The 21,528-nt window shown below is 50.4% G+C and overlaps 1 protein-coding gene across 1 annotated transcript in view; it reads left to right on the forward strand.

Moving 5' to 3' along the window:
- The window catches only part of VWA8 (von Willebrand factor A domain containing 8), a 3,012,337-nt gene that overhangs the window by 2,141,273 nt on the left and 849,536 nt on the right, over window positions 1–21,528 (forward strand). The window contains exon 33 of the mRNA XM_069639376.1: window positions 1,054–1,163. Coding sequence (XP_069495477.1) covers window positions 1,054–1,163 — 110 coding nt within the window. The remainder of the gene's footprint in view (window positions 1–1,053; window positions 1,164–21,528) is intronic.

Below are 21,528 nucleotides of genomic sequence, written 5' to 3' on the forward strand. Positions count from 1 at the left end.
TGGGGCCTAGGAACTACCAACTTGCAACGCTTCCTACCTTAATACTGTCCGTCACAAGCCCTCCTCTGTGTTTTACGTAGACCCCTGTTCCATGATTAGATCAATTGGTCTTTTGCAGGCCGAACCAGAGGTTTAGTTAGCCAGGATTATAGTGACATGATTCAGTCTAAATGTTGCTTTTAAACCTGTTATGTGTTATGATATATGTTCACAAATTATTGTGTATATAATTGTTGTCCTATTTATCTTGAAAAGGAAAACATAGATATATAGATTTACGTTTGCCTAGTGGTATGGAGACATCAACTATTTTATTTTTGTTAAATAAATAACCTGCAATATGCATGGTAAAAAAGAATGAGCTGCAGTTTTGATTTCTATAAAGTTGTAGTGTGCCTGCCTTTGACTGTGATGGGCAGACCTGAGAGGAATTGTATTTTGTATATTGCCACCACCACATAAAAGAACTTAGAACATTTTGTGTTTGGAGACAAAATATTTCCTGGCTGGACATCTTTTTGTATTCTGCTTATATTGCCCAGGTCCCGGCCAGAGTTGGGGACGCCCTTATGTTTATACAGTTATCACTAGACTGAGGCAGTGCCTGGTCTACCTAATGTTGCTAATTCTATGCACTGAAGCTGCCTTGCCTGAAGAGGTGCTGATCTAAAAGAGGTCTGTCTGTGCCAAACAGGAAATTGTAAGAAGCAGGAAAACTATGAAGCGGGCTGCTCCTCGCAGCATACCTGGAGTACATGTTGGTTAGGACATGCGCACAACAACACAGGGTGAAGCGGTTATAGGGAATATGTAATATGGCACAGTTTACCATGGAAGCCACAGGTGGCTGCGTTTTCACAAGTGTGAAACAGAGTGGTACATAAATGGAGGGTGCAATTTTACATTTTCCACCAGATCTCTTTTAGAGTCCAGAATAATCAGAAAATATTTGATTGTAGTGTAAAAAACTGCAATGCTTATTTTATTTTAAAGGATTGTTTTCTGATATCCATTATTTTTGTAACTGTTTCCTTTTAAAAAAAAAATGTTTAGGAAGTTTCTTTTGACAAAGCCATTAAATATCAACATGGATGAGGCTGGAGTATGCCAACTACATGCACTAAGCGAAGAACCCAACAGCACTGGTTTTGGTGTCACAGCAGGTACGACTTTTCTCTTTCACCTCTCTGCATTCTGAAAACCTCTCCCTTCTAATTGTTTGCACGTGTGGAAACTGTGATTATGTTGGCCCGCTAAGATTGGTTCATTTCAATTGGTGTAATCATCCATTTAATTTCAAAACCTACAACCGTAGCCTCTTTTTCATGGGTGATGTTTCTCAAACAATAGTTGCTTTTGAACCATTCCCTGTATTTGATTGTGTACAGTAATGGAAATGCATGTTGTGATTCCAATCTCCTGGATTCTCCCTACGTTCTTCTGGTGATACGCCTGCATCTTCCTGTTTGGCCTGTTCCATCTCAGTTGCCCTCATCACCTGTGCCTTTGTGTACTCTTCCTAAGCAGTATGCTTATACAAGTTTTTATGGCTTGGGATTTGCATACTAACAATTTGTTCTTGTTGGGCTTCTGGTTCTCTTTCAGACCCATATTTAGTGTACACAGCAGGTGCCAAAAAGGCTTCTTCTCAGCCTCTGAACCATTTAAAGGAACTGTATCAGTCTATTGTAGAGTCTGTGGAGGACCGACGGCACTACATCAGCCTATCCCTTAGGCCTTAGCCCATTTTCTGTGGGATGACAAGCTATTGGGTATTTCAATGGATTGCTTTTCTCCCGCAGATTTCTCATCTGATAGATATTCCCTTCAGCTTGGCTGCTTCGGCAATTTTTTCTTCGATAGGCGGCGTAGTGGACCTCGACCCACCGCCGACCATTGATACGTCTTGTCGGTGGCTACGGACGTGACACCAGGCGTCGTATACGCCACTACACCCCTACCTCAGTCCCATTTTTCTGCGTGCTAACAAGCTGCTTACGAACACAGAGCATCAACTCTTTCGACGTGTTTCATCATACATAACTTGTTTTTTTTGGCTAATTCTTCGATGCAAGATGTTGGTTGCAAGGGTGTCTGGTTTCAAGTGGTGTTCCGACTGTGGCACCAAGATGTCCCTCACTGACCCACACGAGTTGTGTCTCTGGTGCCTTGGCATGGGTCACGGGACTGACGGGTGTCCGTTGTGCGCCAAGATAAAGCCGAAATCCCTTCGCGACTGAGCTACTAAACTCACGATGGGTCGACCACCCTCAAAAACTCTGGTGCGGTCGACGGTTCGGCCTTCAGAGGACGAAACCGAGGGGCATACCCCCCAGAAGCCCGGCAGAAGAAGAAAAGGTCTTCCTTATACTGGCTCCCACTTAAGCATGTCATAGCTCCCATTCAGCCCTTAAGGTGCTGGTTTACTCTTCCCAGGCTGCGTCAGACCCTCACATCCAAACTCTACCCAATCCAGAACAGAAAAGCACAATCAGTACTCAACCTGGGCGTCAGCTTGCTATCCTGAGTGATATGATGATCCACTGGAAGCTCTAGCCAGTGGCCGTCTGTTCCCATGAAAAGTGATGTAATCATTATTGCTGTCAGAATGAGGCAAAATACAAAGTAAATGTAAAGCCACTGCCGAGGCTTTACCCTCTGATATACATGCACACTCGATCATTGTAAATAGAGGAAATGGCCCAGCTTTTACCTCCTTAGCTCATCCGAACAGAGTACAACAAATATACCTCTTAGCAAAAATCATATTGAAGACATTTTTAATTGGTTTTAAGCTCGGCCTCAGCAAATGCACTCTTGAAGAATGCCAATGTGCAGTTTTGGTGGGAAATAGGTACATTTGGGAGTATTGGTTTGCCCTTCAACCATAAGATCGTCTTTTCTCCTACCACTGATAAAGTGCTCACACAATGTTAAACTGTAACATTGGCCACAAAGTCAAGTATCTCCACTAAGCCTCCTCCTAAACCTTCCAAAATTACCAAAGGCTCAACATAATTAGGCAGAGCAAGCGCAACTTTCCTGTCCTTATTTGGCTTATTTGCCTTCTGATCTACGCAGGGGGTGGGTGGGCCTCACACTTACTTTGGCTTACTCCACCATGCTCTCTGGCCCCAATCCTGCACTTGGCCAGTCAGCTCGATGGCCCCCATTTCATCTATGGGATTCTATTTCGGAATCCTGCGTGAGAAAGGGTATACGTTACGGGCAAGGTATAAACAGGCAGTTCCAGACTCACAAAATACAGCTCAAAAGTGTTTCTTTTACAACAGAAGTGTTCGAAGGATTTTGGGTGGACTGAACTTAAGAATTGGAGATGTTCAAAGAAACAAAAGTGGAGCAATTCCAGATTCCTTAAGGACCGCAGTTTGTCATTAAGTCAATGTTTTCCCAGGAGCACTGCACTTATGGATGTCAAGTGAAAGTCACTCAGTCTGTGAAGTTTTAAGTATCCCCTTAACTTCTTTCTTGTCTTGGATGAGTGATTGCACTGGCCAGGATGATTTTCTTGCAAGTAGTGAATTCCTCCCTTCAGTGCCAGGGGGGCCCTGTGCTCATTGATTATGATTCCAAGCTTAGGTAAGGCTATGTGTGGGAATGGATGGGTACAGGTACCATAGTGTCATGGCACCCGCTTTCCGGTGGTGCTCCGTACTGGGACAGTGGCGCTTGTATCTGCTCTGGTGCCTGTACATCAGATTGCCACCAGCAACAGGCACGCGCAATTCTCTCCACATGCCTAATGGGGGCTGCCATGTTTTGCGGACCATGCAGGTACGAGGAGCCTCTGGCCTGGCTTCCTAGATGCTGTTTGTTCCCTTGCAGACACTGGTGTCAATTATCATTAACTTCATCTTCGGTTTAGAAGTCTGTTTCTCATTAAAGCAGTTTCACGTTACAGAGATGGATGTTCTGCCCTCCATTTCTGAAGCTAACAATTAAGAATGGAGATGGATGTGGTCCCTGAAGAACGTTTGTTGATCAGAAATGCATTGAACGCTTTCTATTTCATCTCCTTATTAAAAAATTATATTTTTACATTAATTGAATGTTGTAGACAATTGGTTACTGTGGGGTCAAGAACTACCACAATTTGGTGGTTTATAATTGACAGCAGTATCTCCAAGGGAACAGACTGCACCTATGGATTTTACCCCTTGATGTTTGTTGCACGTATTTACTTCTGTCTGCGGTAGCGGTCAGCTGTCTGGTCCAAATGCTATACACACAAAATGGTGTTCACCATGCCTTGCTTTGAGGTGGTGCCCACTTCACCTGGTTCACTGGCTTTCCACATGTGCCATTCAGCATGTCTGGTCCATTGCCATGGCAACCCTAGACGGATCATCAGAGCCTCTTTCCCGTGACAGTTGTAAACAAAGCCTCATCAGAATGTTTTGCCTCGGTTCGCATACTACTCTGCTCCTCTTTGGAAGAGATGCTACCCTGGTTCCCCATTCCCTTGTTTCTTCCCTTTGCTTCTTGCTTCTTTTTCAGGGCCTTCCTGGTCTTCCTGCCCCAGTTCTGATCTAGCCTTCTGCTCTCTTCATTGAGTAATCCGTGGCTTCTTTAATTTTCTGGCTTTTCTGCAGGTCTTCCATGTCTTTTTCAATTAGGGCTGCTATTCAGTTTTCTGAGCCTCCTTCCTGTTCTTCTGCTCACTACCACTTGGGGACAGAGTTTTGTGCCGTACCAGATCATGCTGCCATGTTCAGTGCCTATCACTGTCCTGACACCACGGTAATGCGTGGACGGCTCCTAGTTCCATGGTGTTGGGAGACTGCTTGTCTTCGTGGCCCGGATACTTTCTAAGTACCACCTTGTTACCAAGGGGATCAGTCCACGCTGCCCTGCTTCTGAAAACACATCTCAGTGGATTTCGTGATGGATGCTCTGGCCAGTTTCAAGACCACTTAGCAAGTACAAAGGTGCGGCGAGTGCCAGTCTTTGAGACATTGAGCCATTGGTAGACTCTGGCTCAGTCTCTGCAAGCACTAGGGCTTTAGAGGTCCTACCAAGCCGATGCATATTGGCCTGTCTTGCGCCTCCTTCTCCTGGCCTAGCTTCCTATATCCCTGCTCAACTGTTATTTATTCTCCTACCATCTCCCTGATGCCCTGCAGTGACCCAGCCCTCTTTTATTACCCTCTTGGCTTCTAGCCCTCTCTTTTTTCTCTTTATCTCTGCTTTATCTCTTTCAATGTCATTCTACCTCAGCAGTTTTTTCTGCCCCAATGTACCTGCCAGCTTTCCCCTCTCTGCTCCCCCCTTCTTCTCTCCTCCACCTTTTCAAATTGTGTTCTTTTTCACCCTCCTCTGCTCTTCCCTTCTCACTTTGCTCTTCTGTCTGCACAGTACTTTGCTTCCAACCTCCTCGTCTTCAGACTTTGCCGCTTGTTCTCCCTCCTTCTCTCCTTCTATCTCCCCTTTCTTCACTTCAACTTTCTGTTTAAGGCCTTTCTCCCAATCCCCTCCTCAATAGATGCTTCTCCCTTCTTGCTCTTCTCAATTCCTGGCTCTCCTTTTCCTTCCTCCTGCCTCCACTATTGATCTCACCCTTCTTACTTCCTTCTCCTCCCCTTCCTGTACCCCTCTCTCCCCAGGGCTTTCCAATCTCCTCCTTGTACTTTCTCTCCTTCTCCCTCTATTCATGGTTTCCACTGTTCCTACCCTCCTGATCTATCTCTGCTTTCTCCTACTCACAGCTCTGAATCACAACAATTTTTCCTTAGTGTAGAAGGCTGAGCCTTTTTATACCATTGTGGGTCCACCCTGAAGCCCTCAAATGCTAATCTGTGCTCCGCCATGCATCTTGATGAAGTGAGCATGCGGTGGGCTGGCTCATCAAATTAAAATCTTTTTCTTCAGCTGATTATGGTTGATCTACACGTCTGTAATTGGAGCTGCATACGAAACCCGTATGAGGGCCATCTGCCATGCTGCTTGTCAAATCTTGGTTGTCCATGCTTCTGCCAATACCTCATGTAGCTGCTGACAGTATGAGCAATGTTTATTCTAGGGTCTCTGCGCTGTGCAATTGCTCACTATCTTTGTCATTGCTGTCAATAGTGGTTTCTTCTTTTTGTTTTAACACAATCCTTTCCAATTGCCTGGTATACTCTCCTCCCAGGACTTTTGACACACATACTTAAATGGCCTGGTTTATTCTCCTGCCACGATTTCCATTTACACACACAGGAATGGCCTGGTTTACTCTCCTATAGAACAAAACGGGGATCAGGTAAAACTAGCTATCCGCAGTGGTGGTAACCACAAAGAAGTGAGTGTACAAAAAGCAGGAATTTCAAAAAATTGAAAAAATAGAAAATCTTTAATCAGTAAATATACAATTGCCACAACATGGCTAAACATGTATAACACACATAGGCCCTCATTACGACCCTTGCGGAAATCGAAAAACGATGGCGGAAATGCAATACCGCCATCGAATAGCGCTCGGTGCGACTATGACCCGTCACCGCAAAGTACGATGCCATTAGCGACACCGTAGTGAACGCCAACGCTAACTGCACCAAGTACGCGCGCGCGCGCCATGCCAAACCGTAAAAACCACCATGGCGCAAGGGTACGCGAATTCCGACCCTAGCGGACATGTACCTAACGCCATCAAGCACGGCGGAAAGTACCATTCCGCCATGGCGAGAAGTACGGCATCGCGAATCAACCGTAAACGGCCCAACTGAGTGCCTGTACACCGCTCCCTGCCCACATAGTACAACTCCCCGTAGGTGCAATGAAGTCACAATGCAACCAGTGAAATGTACAAGTCACCCATGCATGCCAACGAACAAAAGAATCACAAGAGGGGCCAATGGGAGCTGCAGGGCACAGATGGCACGAATACAGAAGCCATTCCAATGGACATGACCACAGTCCCCCACCAAGAAACGCACGCAAACACAGGCACCTGTGACCAGCAATATTTCGAAAATCACATCATTCCACCAGTCCACCTGGCTGACCGGCATCTGTTACACAAAACCTAATCCCCCGCCCCTGAGCATGACATCATTCAAACAGTCATATTGGCAGCCCTCATCCCTGACCTCACTGGGCTTCGTAGGCAAACGCGCCCAGCACAGTACCACGCAACTATACTCCGAAGCTGGAACCCAATGCAGATCTCCTAACAATACATCGCTCCCCAAATAGGAACATGCCACATCACTTGCAAAGAAGAACGCTACACGGCCCATATCAGAATAGAAATTTAATGCACAACAAAATCACCAAGCCTATACAGCCATTAGGCCATGAACTCCAAAACACATTTCACCATTGTGGGCTGCATCCGCAAGAAATGACCAGCTACTTCTTGTGTGACGCCCTGTTCCATCATGGTACACAGAGCCACATTCACGTACGAAAAGGCAACATGGAAGCGCACAGAACCGCAGGGCCGTCCCAATGGGGAGGCACTAGTCCAGCTGAAAGGCCGAAATGTTGCTCCGAGCCACTAGTACTGCGTAAGGGCATGTGGCCCATTGGCGATCGTCCCATAAGATCGTAATGCTGCTCCACTGATTAACACGAAGCAGCAGGTGTCGGGAGTAAAAGCCATCTGCAGGAGTGGCATACAGATGGCAGTGGCAAAAGGGGAGGAGATACCTGTCAACCAAAACAAAAGAAAAAGAACAGAATGGCCATCAGAACTACATTCGAACAACTCACTTCAATGATCACACTAAATCCACAGCCATATGCATGCTAGCCCACTCCAAAGGATCATCACCACCCCAAAACCACTTGCGACTCATAACTATCTATATCGAGGTGTAAACACCATCACACACGAGTGTACCTGTGCATGCGTCTGTGAAAACAGAATCCATCAGATGGGATTGGTAACGTGCATGGACACAAGTGTCTGAGGGCGCGTCGAGACAGGGAGGGCTCAACAAGGCCAGATAGACGATGGTCCCACTATGGCAGCCCTGCATCACATAGCGCAGGGGAGGCGGACAGATTCCAAGAAGCCCTGTACATGGCAAACTCTGTATCAAATCATCTGTCCATGCATCCATTCATCATTCCCTCATCCCGGGATAAAAACGCCTGAATATTTACTCACATAACATTAGAAATATCCATTGAGTCTGTGCGTTATGCAGCCTGCAAAATCCACTGTGCCCCAGCCCGTAATTCCAGTGTTGTGAAGTAACATGTATTTGGGAACGTCCGGCCTCATCGCCCACGTCGCTATTGCGCATCCCAAACTATTCATATCAATCATTGCATCCTCGCCATGGCCCCTGTCTCAAGGACATTGAACAATAGAACGTTATATTTGCAGTCAGACCTGTGGGCATCTCCTCGCCGCTAGCTGATAACCGAAAGCGCCGCCCTTCGAATTCCTCATTTGCAACATCACGTCGAAAAGGCATCTGTGGCCGCTTGAAATCACAAATTAATCCATCTAGTGCGGCTGTGTGTGAAAATGGCAACTGCCTTCACTCACAAATGGGACGCCCCGCCCGTCGTTGCAACTCGGTACAGTGATGCATGAGGGCCCACCGTCACTCGAGTACTACGTTCCACTGACCCCTCACAAGTCTGTTCGCGACTGCAAAGATTGCATGTGAAACAATGGGACCATAGCCGAATGAACATATCAACCAATGTTACACGGCCATCGGGTACAAATACATGATTGCAATAGCAAGATGCCATGCGTCGAAGTGCAGCGTTGTGTGCGGGACGTGCTCGGCCAAAGGGGAGAGCAGCTTGCACAGGTGGAATGAATCACCACAGGTGGAGGCCATACAGCCTGAAAACACATAAATTGCACACCCAGTCTCCTCCCACAACCACACCCACTCCGAAATGCTACCGGCAGGACTCGCGATGTTGGCCCTGGGGGACCTGATAGCACTGCAAGTACTCCAACTCCAAGAAGAAGACGAACACCAACTACAACCGGCCGCACGGAGGAGACGCAGGAGGAGGAGGAGGGCAAGGCAGGGCCAGCAAGGGCCGCCAGCACAGCCACTACCACCACGCAGGCAGCCCGCAATCCCACGCCTCCGAGCACATCCGTTCAACCTCACTGATGAGCAGATCCACACCCTCTACCGTTTGGACCGGGACACCATAGCCGCCATCGTGGACATGACACAGGCTGACCTTGTCAGCATGATAGATAGCCCAACCGCCATCCCACCCCTACTGAAGGTGGTGTCTGTACTCCACTTCCTGGCCACAGGCACCTACCAGCACACAGTCGGACAGTTGCATGGCATTTCTCAGCCACTGTTCTCACGGACACTATTGCAAGTGCTCGATGCCCTCCTGCAGCACGCAGACGACTACATCTCTCTACCACGCTCGGAGCAGGAAATTACCAACACAAAAGTGGGATTCCATGCACTTGGCGGCATACCGGGTTGCATTGGTGCTATCGACTGCACCCATGTGGAATTGGTCGTCCCACATGCCATGGAGGCCCAGTACCGCAACCGAAAACAATTTCATTCTCTGAATGTACAAATGGTGTGTGACTCCAACAGGATCATTACACATTGTTGTGCCCGATTCCCTGGATCAACCCATGATTCTATGGTCCTGAGGAACTCTACAATACCACGCTACATGGAGCGACACGCAGGGAACAGATCCTGGCTACTCGGTGAGTCTCATTTCATGCATGATGATGTGGGGTATGTGATTCGGCAATGACCTGGCAGGAAGGGGGGGGTGTGTGTGTGCGTACGTAGCAATGGCATTCCACATTATACGTTTATCGTCCACATACAGGTGATGCTGGATATCCACTGAAGAGATGGCTCCTCACACCAGTCCGGAACCCACGAGACCAGCATGAGGAGGACTACAACCATGCCCACTCACGTACCCGTGTAGTCATAGAACAGGCATTCGGCCTACTGAAGACTCGTTTCCGCTGCCTCAGCAGGTCTGGCGGGGCACTCCTGTACCGCCATGAGAAGGTTGCAAAGATGGTGATGGCATGTGTCATGCTCCACAACATGTGCGTACGTAGAAATGTGCCCATGCCCCCTGACGCAGAACTGCAAGCACCTGAGGATGGTCATGATGAGGGTGGGGATGTGGCAGCACCTCAAGGAGTCTGCGAGGCACAGGAGGGCCGTGACATTCGTCAGCATCTCATTGATGCATGCTTCTAGCACTCACGCCTGGTGGCTGATACATGGACACGGTACTCGTGGCACTGTGTGTGTCTGGTACATGCACAATATGGACTGTACGCCTATGATGGCCTAGTACACAAAGATCATTGTCCACACATCTCATTGGTTGATCGTGCATTGTTGGTGGCATATGTGATATCATGTTAAACACCCTATCGACCCGCCACCCAAGTGAGCCCAACACACCCCCTCCACCCTCCTACCTCCCCCCCGAACACCAGTGTCCAAAGATGCTCATTGTCAGTGGGCAGACGCTATTGCAAGCCCCCTCTGCGGGTATCAGGGGCACCCCTGCCTGTGGAGCGCAGGTTCCTCCCAGATCTACGTTGGGGGCTGCCTTGGACGGAACTTGCAACGGATGATGTCTCTGCCTGCTCATGTCCATGCATGTCCCTAAGGGTTTGTGAGAGCTCAGTGAGCACACGGCGCACTGCGGCAAGTTCGGCACATATGTCTTTGGACGTCGCATGCAGTTCCCCCCTCAGGCTCTCGGTGCTTCTCTCCATTTGGACTCTCAGGCTCTCGGTGCTACTCTCCATTTGTGCCCTTAGTGTCTCTGTACTTCTCTCCATTTCTGCCCTAAGTGTCTCAGTTGATGTTTCTATGTCTGCCTTAGTGCCCCCACATTCATCGGCATGGTCCTTGAGGAGCGTGGCCAGTTGCTGCTGTTGCACGATTAACTGGTCGAGGGACTGTTGCCTCTGCTGGGCCATGGCCATTTCCGGTGGTGTCACAGAGGGGCTGTTCGCCTCATGTTGCCCTGCCACAGGGCTTGTGGGGGATGGCCAGTCGTCGTCTTGTGGGTGCCCCTGCGTGGTATCCTCGTGTTGTACGGGATGGAACAGACAGGGGGATTGGGACAGGTCATGGATGGATCTGACTTCGACATCCCCGTCTTCTGTGTCGGAGCATGCTGCCATCAATGGGGTGTCACCTATGGTGCTGCTGCCACCAGAGGCAGTGCCTTCTGTGGCATCCATTGGGGGGACCTGTGGTGCTGCTGTTGTGGGCATGCTGGCTGCTGGGGTGCCTGTTGATGTTCCCTCCTCTGTGCTGCCACCTGATTTGTGCTGCTGCCGTGTCTTGATGCGTGCAGCTGAGGTGGAGGGTCTTTGGCCGTTGGTCTTGGCCCTCTTTGCAGGTGTGCTGGTAGGGGTGTCCTGAAGCTCGTCGTTTGGATCGGACCCTGTGGTGGAGTAAAGGAGGGCGAGGGTTATTAATGGGTCTGTGGGAATTGGAATGGCATTGTATCAAATGCATTGGGGTGGTACCTGAGGGTGATTTGGGTCGGGGCCTTGGAGGTGGTTTCATTTGTGTGTGGAGTGAGGGTGCAGTTGTTTGGCAGCCTGCAGTTAGGGTGTGCCTGCTGCACGTGTAGTGGGTGTTTTTGGGGTTTTTAATTATTTATGTATTTATTGTGTGTTTTAAAGTGCGCTATCAGGCCAATGTGTGTGGACGTCCTCCTGGCCATGTGTTTCTGTTGCACTATGTGGACACATGGTACTTCACATGATTGGACATTGTGGATTTGGCATTGTTTTATTTGGGCCACCTACCTGATTCTTCGGATGTCTGCACTCCTTTCTCCATCCCTCCGACTCCCTCTATACTCTCCATTCCAATGGTGGAGGCACAGATTTCTTCCCAGGGGGTCAACTTGATGGGTGATTCCGATCCTCCCCCGGTGGCTGTGGCAATGTTGCGGTTGGCAGAAAGTATGCTACAGACGCGTATCCGCAGGTCGTCCCATCGCTTTCTGCATTGCTGTGGGGTGCGGGGTGCGGTCCCCACCGCACTTACCCGCTGTGCCACCAGAGCCCATATGGCCTTCTTGTTCGCAAGTACCGTCCTGTCATTTGCGTGGAGAAGACGGCGGCGGCATTCTCCTGGAGGGTCTCTGTTAGCACGGTGAGTTCCTCACGGGAGAAGTGGACCTGCCGCTTGCGGTCGCACGCTTTCTTCGCTACTTTTCCCATTTTTCTTGGTTTCGCTAGGGTGGATGACGGGTTGGGGTGTGTCTCAGGGTAGTGTATTTAGTGGTTGTGTGGATTTTGTGGTTTTATAGGTGTACGGCGGGATGTTTCCCGTTCCGGGCCCATGTTTTTACTTCCGTTTCCGTATATTTCCGGTCACCGTACTTTCCGGTTGGCGCTCACTGCGGTGTCCGCTGAGATGGGTGGCAGTATTGCACCTAGGGCGCCGTACGGCGGCGGTGTGGGCCGTTTTGGGGTCATTTCCGCCATCGCGGACTTTGCACTTCCGCCATGCCGTGGTGCTCGTGCCCGATGGGTCGGAATGGGCCGCACTTTGCTCCATCGTGCAATGGCGGAAACGCTATTTACGCTGTGGCGGTCCGGTCAGTCACTTTCCGCCAAGGTCGTAATGAGGGCCATAGACAAATATAATTTCCCAGAGACTCAAAAATTCAATGGCTCTTAGACACACTTTCTAAAGTGCAAAGGTAAGAAGCAACAGCAATTGAGTAAAGTGCTATTGTGGCTCCAGTTCTAACAGGATTAGGACTAGCTGGTTTACAAAAACAAAATTAGTTATTCTGGTCTGTGTTGAGTATCACATCACACAAGGTTTGGTTTCTATATGGACCCTTGTTGTTAGCAAAAGCCGTCGCTCAACATGTTTCTGTTCGTAGGTCCAATAAATGGTGAACATTCCTCAGGAGCTGGTAAATAAAGTCACTCCTTGTTGTAGGGACCCTACATGAGCTCTAATATATTGGTACAGCTATTGTCTCACACAATACTTGAATTTCCTACACTGCTAAATACCAAAGAGACAAATAAATAGCCATTAGTGCTATACGTCCTTACTGGAGGAGAAAGAAAATTCTCCAGCATGGGGTCTGGCATGGATTCACATGCTCATGAACATTCCCCGTCGTCAGGCTGGGAATCCTCGGTAAAGAAAAAATCAGTTTCAGTTTCGTTTCTGAACTGTCTTTCTCCTAATAACCAATAACTGGTCTCTGGGTCATACTGCCCCCAGCCAATGACTGCCCTCTACCTAAGCCCCTCCTTTGGCAGCCATCTTCAGATTTTTACCACACTTTCAAGTGTTGGGAGTCCTCGTGCTATAGCTCTCGAGCGTTTACTGCGTTTTGCGATTTTTCAAAGAGTTTAATCTCATTTTTTCAGTCAATCGAACCTCAAGCTCCACCGTTACTACTTCCGATCAACGGGGACCCATTTCGGAATTTCTACGCCCCTCAAGGGCGAAGTTTTCGCTGAGTTTCACTTCTTGGAGGATTCCTGAAGATCTTTGATGCCTAGCCCGCGTGGACATGGCCCAGGACAAAGGAAACATGACGTCCGGATCCAAGCTGTTCAGGAGCTGCCCTGAATGCGGATTGCAGAATGTCTTCAAGGAGGATGAGCATTCCAGATGCCTCTACTGCCTTCACGAAGACAAACGCACGTGGAGAAGGACTGTGTGTTTTGCAAGAACATGTTGCAACGGACTTTGAAGGATCGGCGTACCCGCCTCACAAAGTGGCTGGAAGGGAAGAGCCCAGCGGTAGGTGAGAAGAAGAAGAAGAAGAAGAAGTCTGAGCGCTCTTCTACGCCCTTTGAGGGCGCTCCGGCAACAGGGGTCCAACAAAAGGCAAAGCATCACGAGTCGACGGGTACCGGGAGTGCCGATCGGTCGGGCTCCTCGGTTGCCAGACAGGACGCACATTCACTGACGCCATCAACCACGAGCCAACGTTCTGGTTCGGGGAAGAGGAAATCGGAGAACCCAGGTAAGCTTCGGGAGAAATCCCGGTCGATCCCGATGGAGACAGCCGAAGGGGAGCGAGGCGGTAACCCCCACAAGGTGATGGCCTCAAGCATGTCCAAAGTCGTGAAGGCCCTGATTCATCCGGCTAAGGCCTCTATCGAGGGAGTCGTGGCAGACCTGGTGAAGCCTGTGGAGGCTACCCCAGTGGAGGCGACCCTGGGGCCCAGAGTTTCCCTGCCACCGCGGAGGGAATCCTCTTTTCAACCCATCAATAAGACCCCCGTGAAAACCCCAGTGGAAAAAGAGGGGGGGGGCCCGGTGGCCATCACAGACACAGATACAGCCTCTGAAGAGAAGCTGGTTGGAGTCGCGAAGATCCTGAACAAGAAGTTTGAGGAGGTCCAGTCCCACCGGAGGGATCCCGATGAGGCGGACGAAGAAAGCGATGGTGGTGCCGACGAGGAGCCCGTGGAGGCGGAGGATTCCACTCCCCAACCGTCGTGCCCGTCGCAGCCGGTACCCGGGCCACAGGACAACTCAGGAGCAATCTTGATGGCGATCCAGGCCTTGTGTACAGAGATATGGACAAGGTTGCCCTTACCCCCAACGGACGATCCAGCGGAGCCTGAACCGTCGGGAAGCCCTCCAAGCAAGCAGAGGTGAATTCATTCCCCCCGCCTTTCCAGCCTTCACGGCCTTCGCAGCCCTCATCTCCTTCCCCTGATCCAAGGGATGACACGGGAACAGAGACGGCCACGACGGGGACGGATGACAACGGTGGTGACGACGGGATGGGCCTTCCATCACCACCTCCTCGGCCCTCCCCACCCGACGAATTTGGCTCCTTCCATACCATGATCGCCAGGGCATCTGAGCTCTTCCAGCTCTGTCCCGAGGAACAGAAGAAGGAAGGTTTCCTCTATCAACGGCATGAGGCCAAGAGGAAGACGGTCCTCTTGGTTCCATTACTTGACGACATCTGGGACGAGGGGCTGTCGCTCCTGAAGAACCTGTCCACGACTCCTGCCAAGAGAGACCGGTACGAGAAGAAGTATCGGGTCCCGGATTCCGCCCCCATGTGCCTTAGGACGCAGCCGACCCCAGATTTGGTCGTCTTTGTGGCGGCCAAGAAAAAAGCGGCGGGGGCGACGGTTTCAACTTCGACCTCCCCGCCGGACGGCGAGGGGAAGAAACTGGACGCCATGGAACACGGGTCATCTCTTCGGCGGTGACGATGATTAAAGCGGCCAATGCTCTCGCGATTGTGGCCCGCTACGACAGGGAGCTGTGGTTTAAGATCGCTCCCCTGCTGGACTTCCTCCCGGACAACAAGAGGGCTGAGGCCCTGGAGATTCTACAGGAAGGCGAGGTGGCGTCGGACCAAGACATAACGGTAGCCACGGACATTGCTGACACTGGTTTTCACCAGATTGGCAACAGTGTTTGCCTTCGCCGGCGTGGTTGGCTCAAGGCAACCGATTTCCGCCAAGACGTGCAGACCAGAGTTCTGGACATGCCTTTCGACGGGAACAATCTGTTTGGCAAGACAGTGGACGAGTCACTGCAGGCCATCAAGGCCGACACGGAGACGGCTCAGGCCTTGGGAGTGTTGCAGCAACGACGGCCGCCCTTTCGGAACTCCGGAGGCAAGCAAGGTGCCTCCAAAGGATTCGGCGGCGGCTCTTCGACATACCGGCAGGCGCCCCGCTCCTCGTCGCAGGAGGCCTACAGAGGATGCGGCAACTCAGGAGGATCTCGTCGTCGTCGCAAAGGAGGCCAAGGCGGCAAGGCTGCTGCCAAGCAGGACTGAACCAGCCGTAGCGTTGGGCCGCCCCCTGAGCACCCCGGTGGGAGGCCGGCTGGAGAAGTTCATCAGTGTGTGGGAGTCCATCTCCACCGACCGATGGGTGCTGGATGCCCTGGCCCGCGGGCACACTCTCAAGTTTCTAAAGACGTGCTCCTGCACTCCACCCGTGGCCAGGAAGGAATCCAGGTCCCTCAACTGCTGCTGGAAGTAAGGGCGATGCTGAAGAAAGGAGCCATCAAGCTTGTCCCAAAGAGGCTCCGGGGCTCCAGAGTGTACTCACGATACTTCCTCGTAAGAAAGAAGACCGGCGGCTGGCGACCCATCCTGGACCTTCATCGTTTAAACAAGTACATCAAGTCCCAGAAGTTCTGTATGGTCACCCTCCAGCATGTGCTGGGACAGCTGGAGGAAGGCGACTTCCTATCGTCGCTGGACTTGGAGGATGCCTGCTTTCACATCCCCATTCTAAAAGGACATCGAAAGTTCCTCAAATTAGTAGTCCAAGGGCGACACTACCAGTTCAAGGCCCTTCCCTTCGGATTGAAGTCAGTGCCCAGGGTATTCACCAAGTGCCTAGCACCAGTGGCGGCGCGGCTGCGCCTGCAGGGGATCCCACGTTTTACCCCTACCTGGACGACTGGCTCATCCGAGCAAAGACAAGAGAACTTGCCGTCGGGCACACAGCGGAGACCGTCCAGCTGCTCACGGATCTGGGATTTTCGATCAACTTCGCGAAATCCCACTTGGTCCTGTCGCAAGTTGCCCTGTTCCTGGGAGCCAGGCTCGACACAGTGGCGCGATTGGCCTCTCCGTTTGAGGAAAGGACGAAGGCCATCCTGGGCAAGGTACAACGGCTGTTGACCATGGACGTGGCCAGGGTGAGGTCCATCAAGTCCCTTCTCGGCATGATGTCCTCGTGCATCTACCTCGTGCGCCTGTGCAGGCTGTGGATGCGTCCACTTCAAGAGTTCCTCAACGCCCGTTGGATACAGGCGGTGGGCAGCTTCAAAGACAGGATCCCGCTCAACGAGACCTTCCGCCAAGCGATGCGGTGGTGGGGCACCCACACGCATCTGGCGGCGGGTATGGACTTCCAGACCCCGGCACATCAGGAGACAGTGACGATGGATGCCTCCCTGGAGGGATGGGGAGCGCACACCGGAGGCCTTTGGCTCCCGGAGGAGAGGTCACTACACATCAATGTCCTGGAGCTCTGAGCCATGTTCTGGGCCCTCAGGTCTTTCCTCCCATCCCTCAAGGGCAAGGTAGTAAGGATTTTCACCGACAACACCACCAGGATGTTCTATATCCGGAAGCAGGGAGGCACCAGATCCCAGCCCTATCCAATGAAGCCTAGGATCTATGGCACTGGGTCGTCACCCAAGGGATGTTTCTGGTACCCTTCCGTCTGGCAGGAACAAAGAACACCATCGCCGACTCACTCAGCAGGGAGCTGCGCTCGTGCCACGAGTGTGAACTGCGTCAGGATGAAGTGGATCTGCTATTCCACAGATGGGGCAATCCCCAGATCGATCTATTCGCGACAGCGATGAACACCAGGTGCCGGAGGTTCGCCAGCAGGTTTTCCCAGCCGGGGAGCATGGGCGATGCCTTCTCATTTCCCTGGGACAGCCTGTTCCTTTATGCGTTCCCACCGTTGCCATTGCTGCTGCGACTCATCAACCAACTCAGACGGTCCCGGTGCAGGATGATCCTCGTCGCACCGGCGTGGCCAAGACAGATCTGCTTCCCCGACCTTCTGGACATGTCAGCGCCCCCCCCAGTCAAACTGCCGATGGACGCGGATCTCCTCGCCAGAGAAGGAGGTGCCATCCTCCACCACGACCCGGGGTCGCTGAACTTGCAGGCCTGGCTCCTGGAGCACTAGAGTTTGGAGGGTACGATATCCCGGCGGACTGCAAGGAGGTGCTTACAAAGGCCAGGGCGTCCTCAACTCTCAAGTGCTATGGACACAAATGGAAGTGGTTTTCTGTCTGGTGCCGTGCACAGAAGATTAACCCTCTGCGGATTACGGCCCCTCAAGTTCTGCCGTACTTGCTATCGCTGGCCAAGGCGGGGCAGGCCCATGCCTCCATCAAGATCCATCTGGCAGCTATCTCCTGCTACACCAGAACTCTGGGGCGCTCATCCCTGTGGTCCCATCGCCTGGTGAAGGAGTTCATGAAGGGACTATTCCGATCCCCGGCGTGGGAGCTCAACGTGGTGCTGACCAGGCTCATGGGGCCGCCATTCGAGCCTCTACATTCGGCACCATTGAAGTTCCTGTCGTGGAAAACAGCGTTTCTTGTGGCCATCACATCCGCACGACGAGTGGGAGAGATCCAGGCCCTCTCCTGCAAGCCTCCATACCTGACTTTCCGCGAGACGAGGGTGGTGCTGAGGATGCACCCCTCCTTCATGCCCAAGGTGCCGTCGGACTTCCATCTCAACGAGCCCTTGGTGTTACATGTTTTCTTCCCGTCGCCTTCATCGCCGGCCGAGAGGACTTTGCACTCTCTGGATGTAGCTAGAGTGCTGAAGTTCTATGTGGACCGCACAAAGAGTTTTCGGAAGACATCACAACTGTTTGTGAACTTTGGACCTGTGAACCAAGTGTAGGCCCTCTCAAATGCTTCCTTTTCCAGATGGCACTCCGGCTGCATCATGCACTGTCACCGGTTGGCAAACCGACCGTTGCCCAGCCGTCCGAGAGCCCATTCAACCAGAGCGATCGCTGTTACCACGGCATTCCTATCTGGTGTGCCCCTGCTGGACATCTGCAGGCAGAGGCGTTGCTAGGGGGGGGCTAAGGAGGCTATAGCCCCTGGTCTTTTGGTTGTAGCCCCGGATAGAATCTCAGGCGCTACAACCAAAAGGCTAGCTAGCCCTGGGTCCCGACAGTTCCGACACCAGCCTACCCCCAGGTCTTTCCCAGACCTAGCAGCAATCCTGTCTGCAGAGCTGCTACGTGGAGGTCGATGCTCACCTTCACAAGATTCTACTGCGTCGACCGGGATTCCAGGGAGGAGTCCAGAGTCGGCCAGGCAGTGCTGCGCAACCTGTTCGCCTGAAGGTGGGCCTGGTGAAGGGGTAAGAGATGCTTAATGTTGAGTTGATGTAATTGCTTAATGTTGATCCTTGCCTCCTCCCGTGGTTGTGCATGTGTGTACTACTATGTATTCTTGTATTCATGAGCATGTGAATCCATGCCAGACCCCATGCTGGAGAAGGAACAAGTTACTTACCTGTAACTGTTGTTCTCCAGCATGGGTCTGGCATGGATTCACATGCGAACCCTCCCTCCTACCCCTCTGCGGCTCTTCTCTTGGTCCTACTGTCACTTTACGTGCTACCAAATCTGAAGATGGCTGCCTGAGGAGGGGCTTAGGTAGAGGGCGGTCATTGGCTGGGGGCAGTATGACCCAGAGACCAGTGATTAGTTATTAGGAGAAAGACAGTTCAGAAACAAAACTGAAACTGATTTTTTCTTTACCGAGGATTCCCAGCCTGATGACGGGGAATATTCATGAGCATGTGAATCCATGCCAGACCCATGCTGTAGAACAACCGTTACAGGTAAGTAACTTGTTCCTAACCCCTCTTTGACCCCAATACCGGCATGGAAAACGTGATAAAGTTACCTCTGGGGGCTTGTGGTATGGTTCTCATCACCGGGTCACAGGTAAACCTTCCAAATCAAGATTTCTACTGTACGTCTGTGAACACACAAAAATGTGTATTGGAGAATGCCATTTTTCAATTCATTTTGCAACAAAAACCCCACAGGAGAGCCGGGGGTTCCCAAGAATCAAAGTAATAGGTCTAGAGGATGCTCGCCTAGTAACTTGCTTTTATAAAAACACTGCTTGTCCGAATGTGCTCGTATAGTAGGGGAATTTTAGTCCTCTCAAATAACTGCTACAAGGAAGTGGCATCTAGTCTTTGGCTGTAAAAATTTGAGGGATTTTTACTGGGCTGTCTATGCAGTCAAAGAAAATAATGAGCCCAAAGCATGTTGAGTGCCTACCTGCAAGCCCTATTCATGTGCTTGTGGGTGAGCGTTAGCGGGTGTTGTATAACGCTATTATGAGGTGTCGCGTAGCAATGCGGGGAAGCATTAGTCTTCGCTCTGTGATGTCTATAAAGTAAAAAGTAGGTGCATGTTAGAGCGCTGTCATGTCAGCGATGAGTTTAATTTGTCTGTAGAAAAGGACCACGAGTGTGGCTCTCACACCGCCCTTAGCCCTGTCTTGCAAATACTGTGTCTTCCACTTGCCGGGCAGCGGCGTGTCTATCGAATCTGAATTCTATGTTTGTAAACCGTCAGTGCATCCTCGGTTGCTACGTAGTGAAGAGAAACGCAGCTCGTGTCTCTTTGATCGCAGCCCTTTTATGATTTTTACACCATGGAAGAAGGAATTTCCCTGGCAGCCATATTGGTGTGGAGTATCAACTTTGAATGGGGTGCAAGAAACTGTGTAATGCCTCTGGCAGGTCTGGCAGAGCGCAGAGTGCGCAGTAAAACAGGCCCATTATAATAGATAATAAATGTATATATCTCAAAAATCCTTGTCTTAATTTTACGGTTTGTTTTACCTGTATATTTAATGTCTCATGGGCAAGTTATAAGGTAGACAACATGGTCAGTGTTGCAGTTGGGATAAGTATTCTATTTCCATGGTCTCGTCAAACCAATGTCTAGAGTACTAGATTTTGTAGTAAGTTTGCAGACACAGCATTTCCTGCAGGGATGGTGTCCAACGATGGGGTTCAATCCCCATATCGACATTATTGTGGGTTCTTTTGTGGTCATTATTTGCAATCTGCTTTTGCTTACACAATTACCTACATATGTGTTTTTCTAAGATGCAAAGATCGGTGGTTTCAACTGATTATCAGCTTGTTCAAATACTTTCCAGTGTTTGTTAATGATGTTTCAAATTTTCAAGCAATGATTGGTAAACATGGAGACACAAACTAGGCGATTATCAGCAGTCTTTTTGGACTTGCTTTCTACAAGGGCCTTGCTATTGTTGTTGTGGGCCATTTTGGCTGCTTTTTTGACTCTTTTTGGGGTATCTCTATCTCGTAATTTGAACGATAGTGCTGCTGCCACATTTTCAAAGGCATCATTGCAGTTACAATTTCTCTTGAGCCATAAAAATTGCCCAAAAGGCAGGTTGTCCCACAGATGTTTTGCATGATGACTAGTGTATTCTCAAAGGGACTTTGTATCCTTTGGTTTGTCGTAAGGTTTTACCAACAGATATCCATCTTGGTGAAAAATGGTGATGTCAAGGATATTAGAATATTGGTTACTCTGTAATTTTGTGAACTTTAAATGGTCGCTTTGGTTGTTAAGCCATTCAAAAAAGGAATTAGCAGACTCAGGTTATCCTTCCCAGACTACAGGGATGTCGTCAATGTAGCGGGTCCATTGTTTGATATGTGCTTTATATGAGTTGGTGTCGGAGGAGATCTTGTTTTTTCTCAAAACCTTCAACGTAAAGATTTTCCAAACTAAGGTCCATAGTGCGCCCGAATTACCGTACCCTCAATTTGCTGGTAAAACAAGCCCATTAATTAAAAGTAGTCTGGGAGAGGGTAATTTCGACACACCACATGATAAAGGAGTTGGGAACTGGGTCACCGTTGGTTCTGTTGCACAGTACCTCTTCTTTGACTTCTAAAGTAGCCTGCTGGGGCATACTCGTATAGAGTGAGACTACACGAAGATCTATCAGCAAGTTATTTTTGGATTTAAATTCCAGATTTTCA

This window comes from Ambystoma mexicanum, chromosome 7q (genome assembly GCF_040938575.1).
Source record: "Ambystoma mexicanum isolate Mex_15411 chromosome 7q, UKY_AmexF1_1, whole genome shotgun sequence".
In the NCBI taxonomy this organism is placed as follows: domain Eukaryota; kingdom Metazoa; phylum Chordata; class Amphibia; order Caudata; family Ambystomatidae; genus Ambystoma; species Ambystoma mexicanum.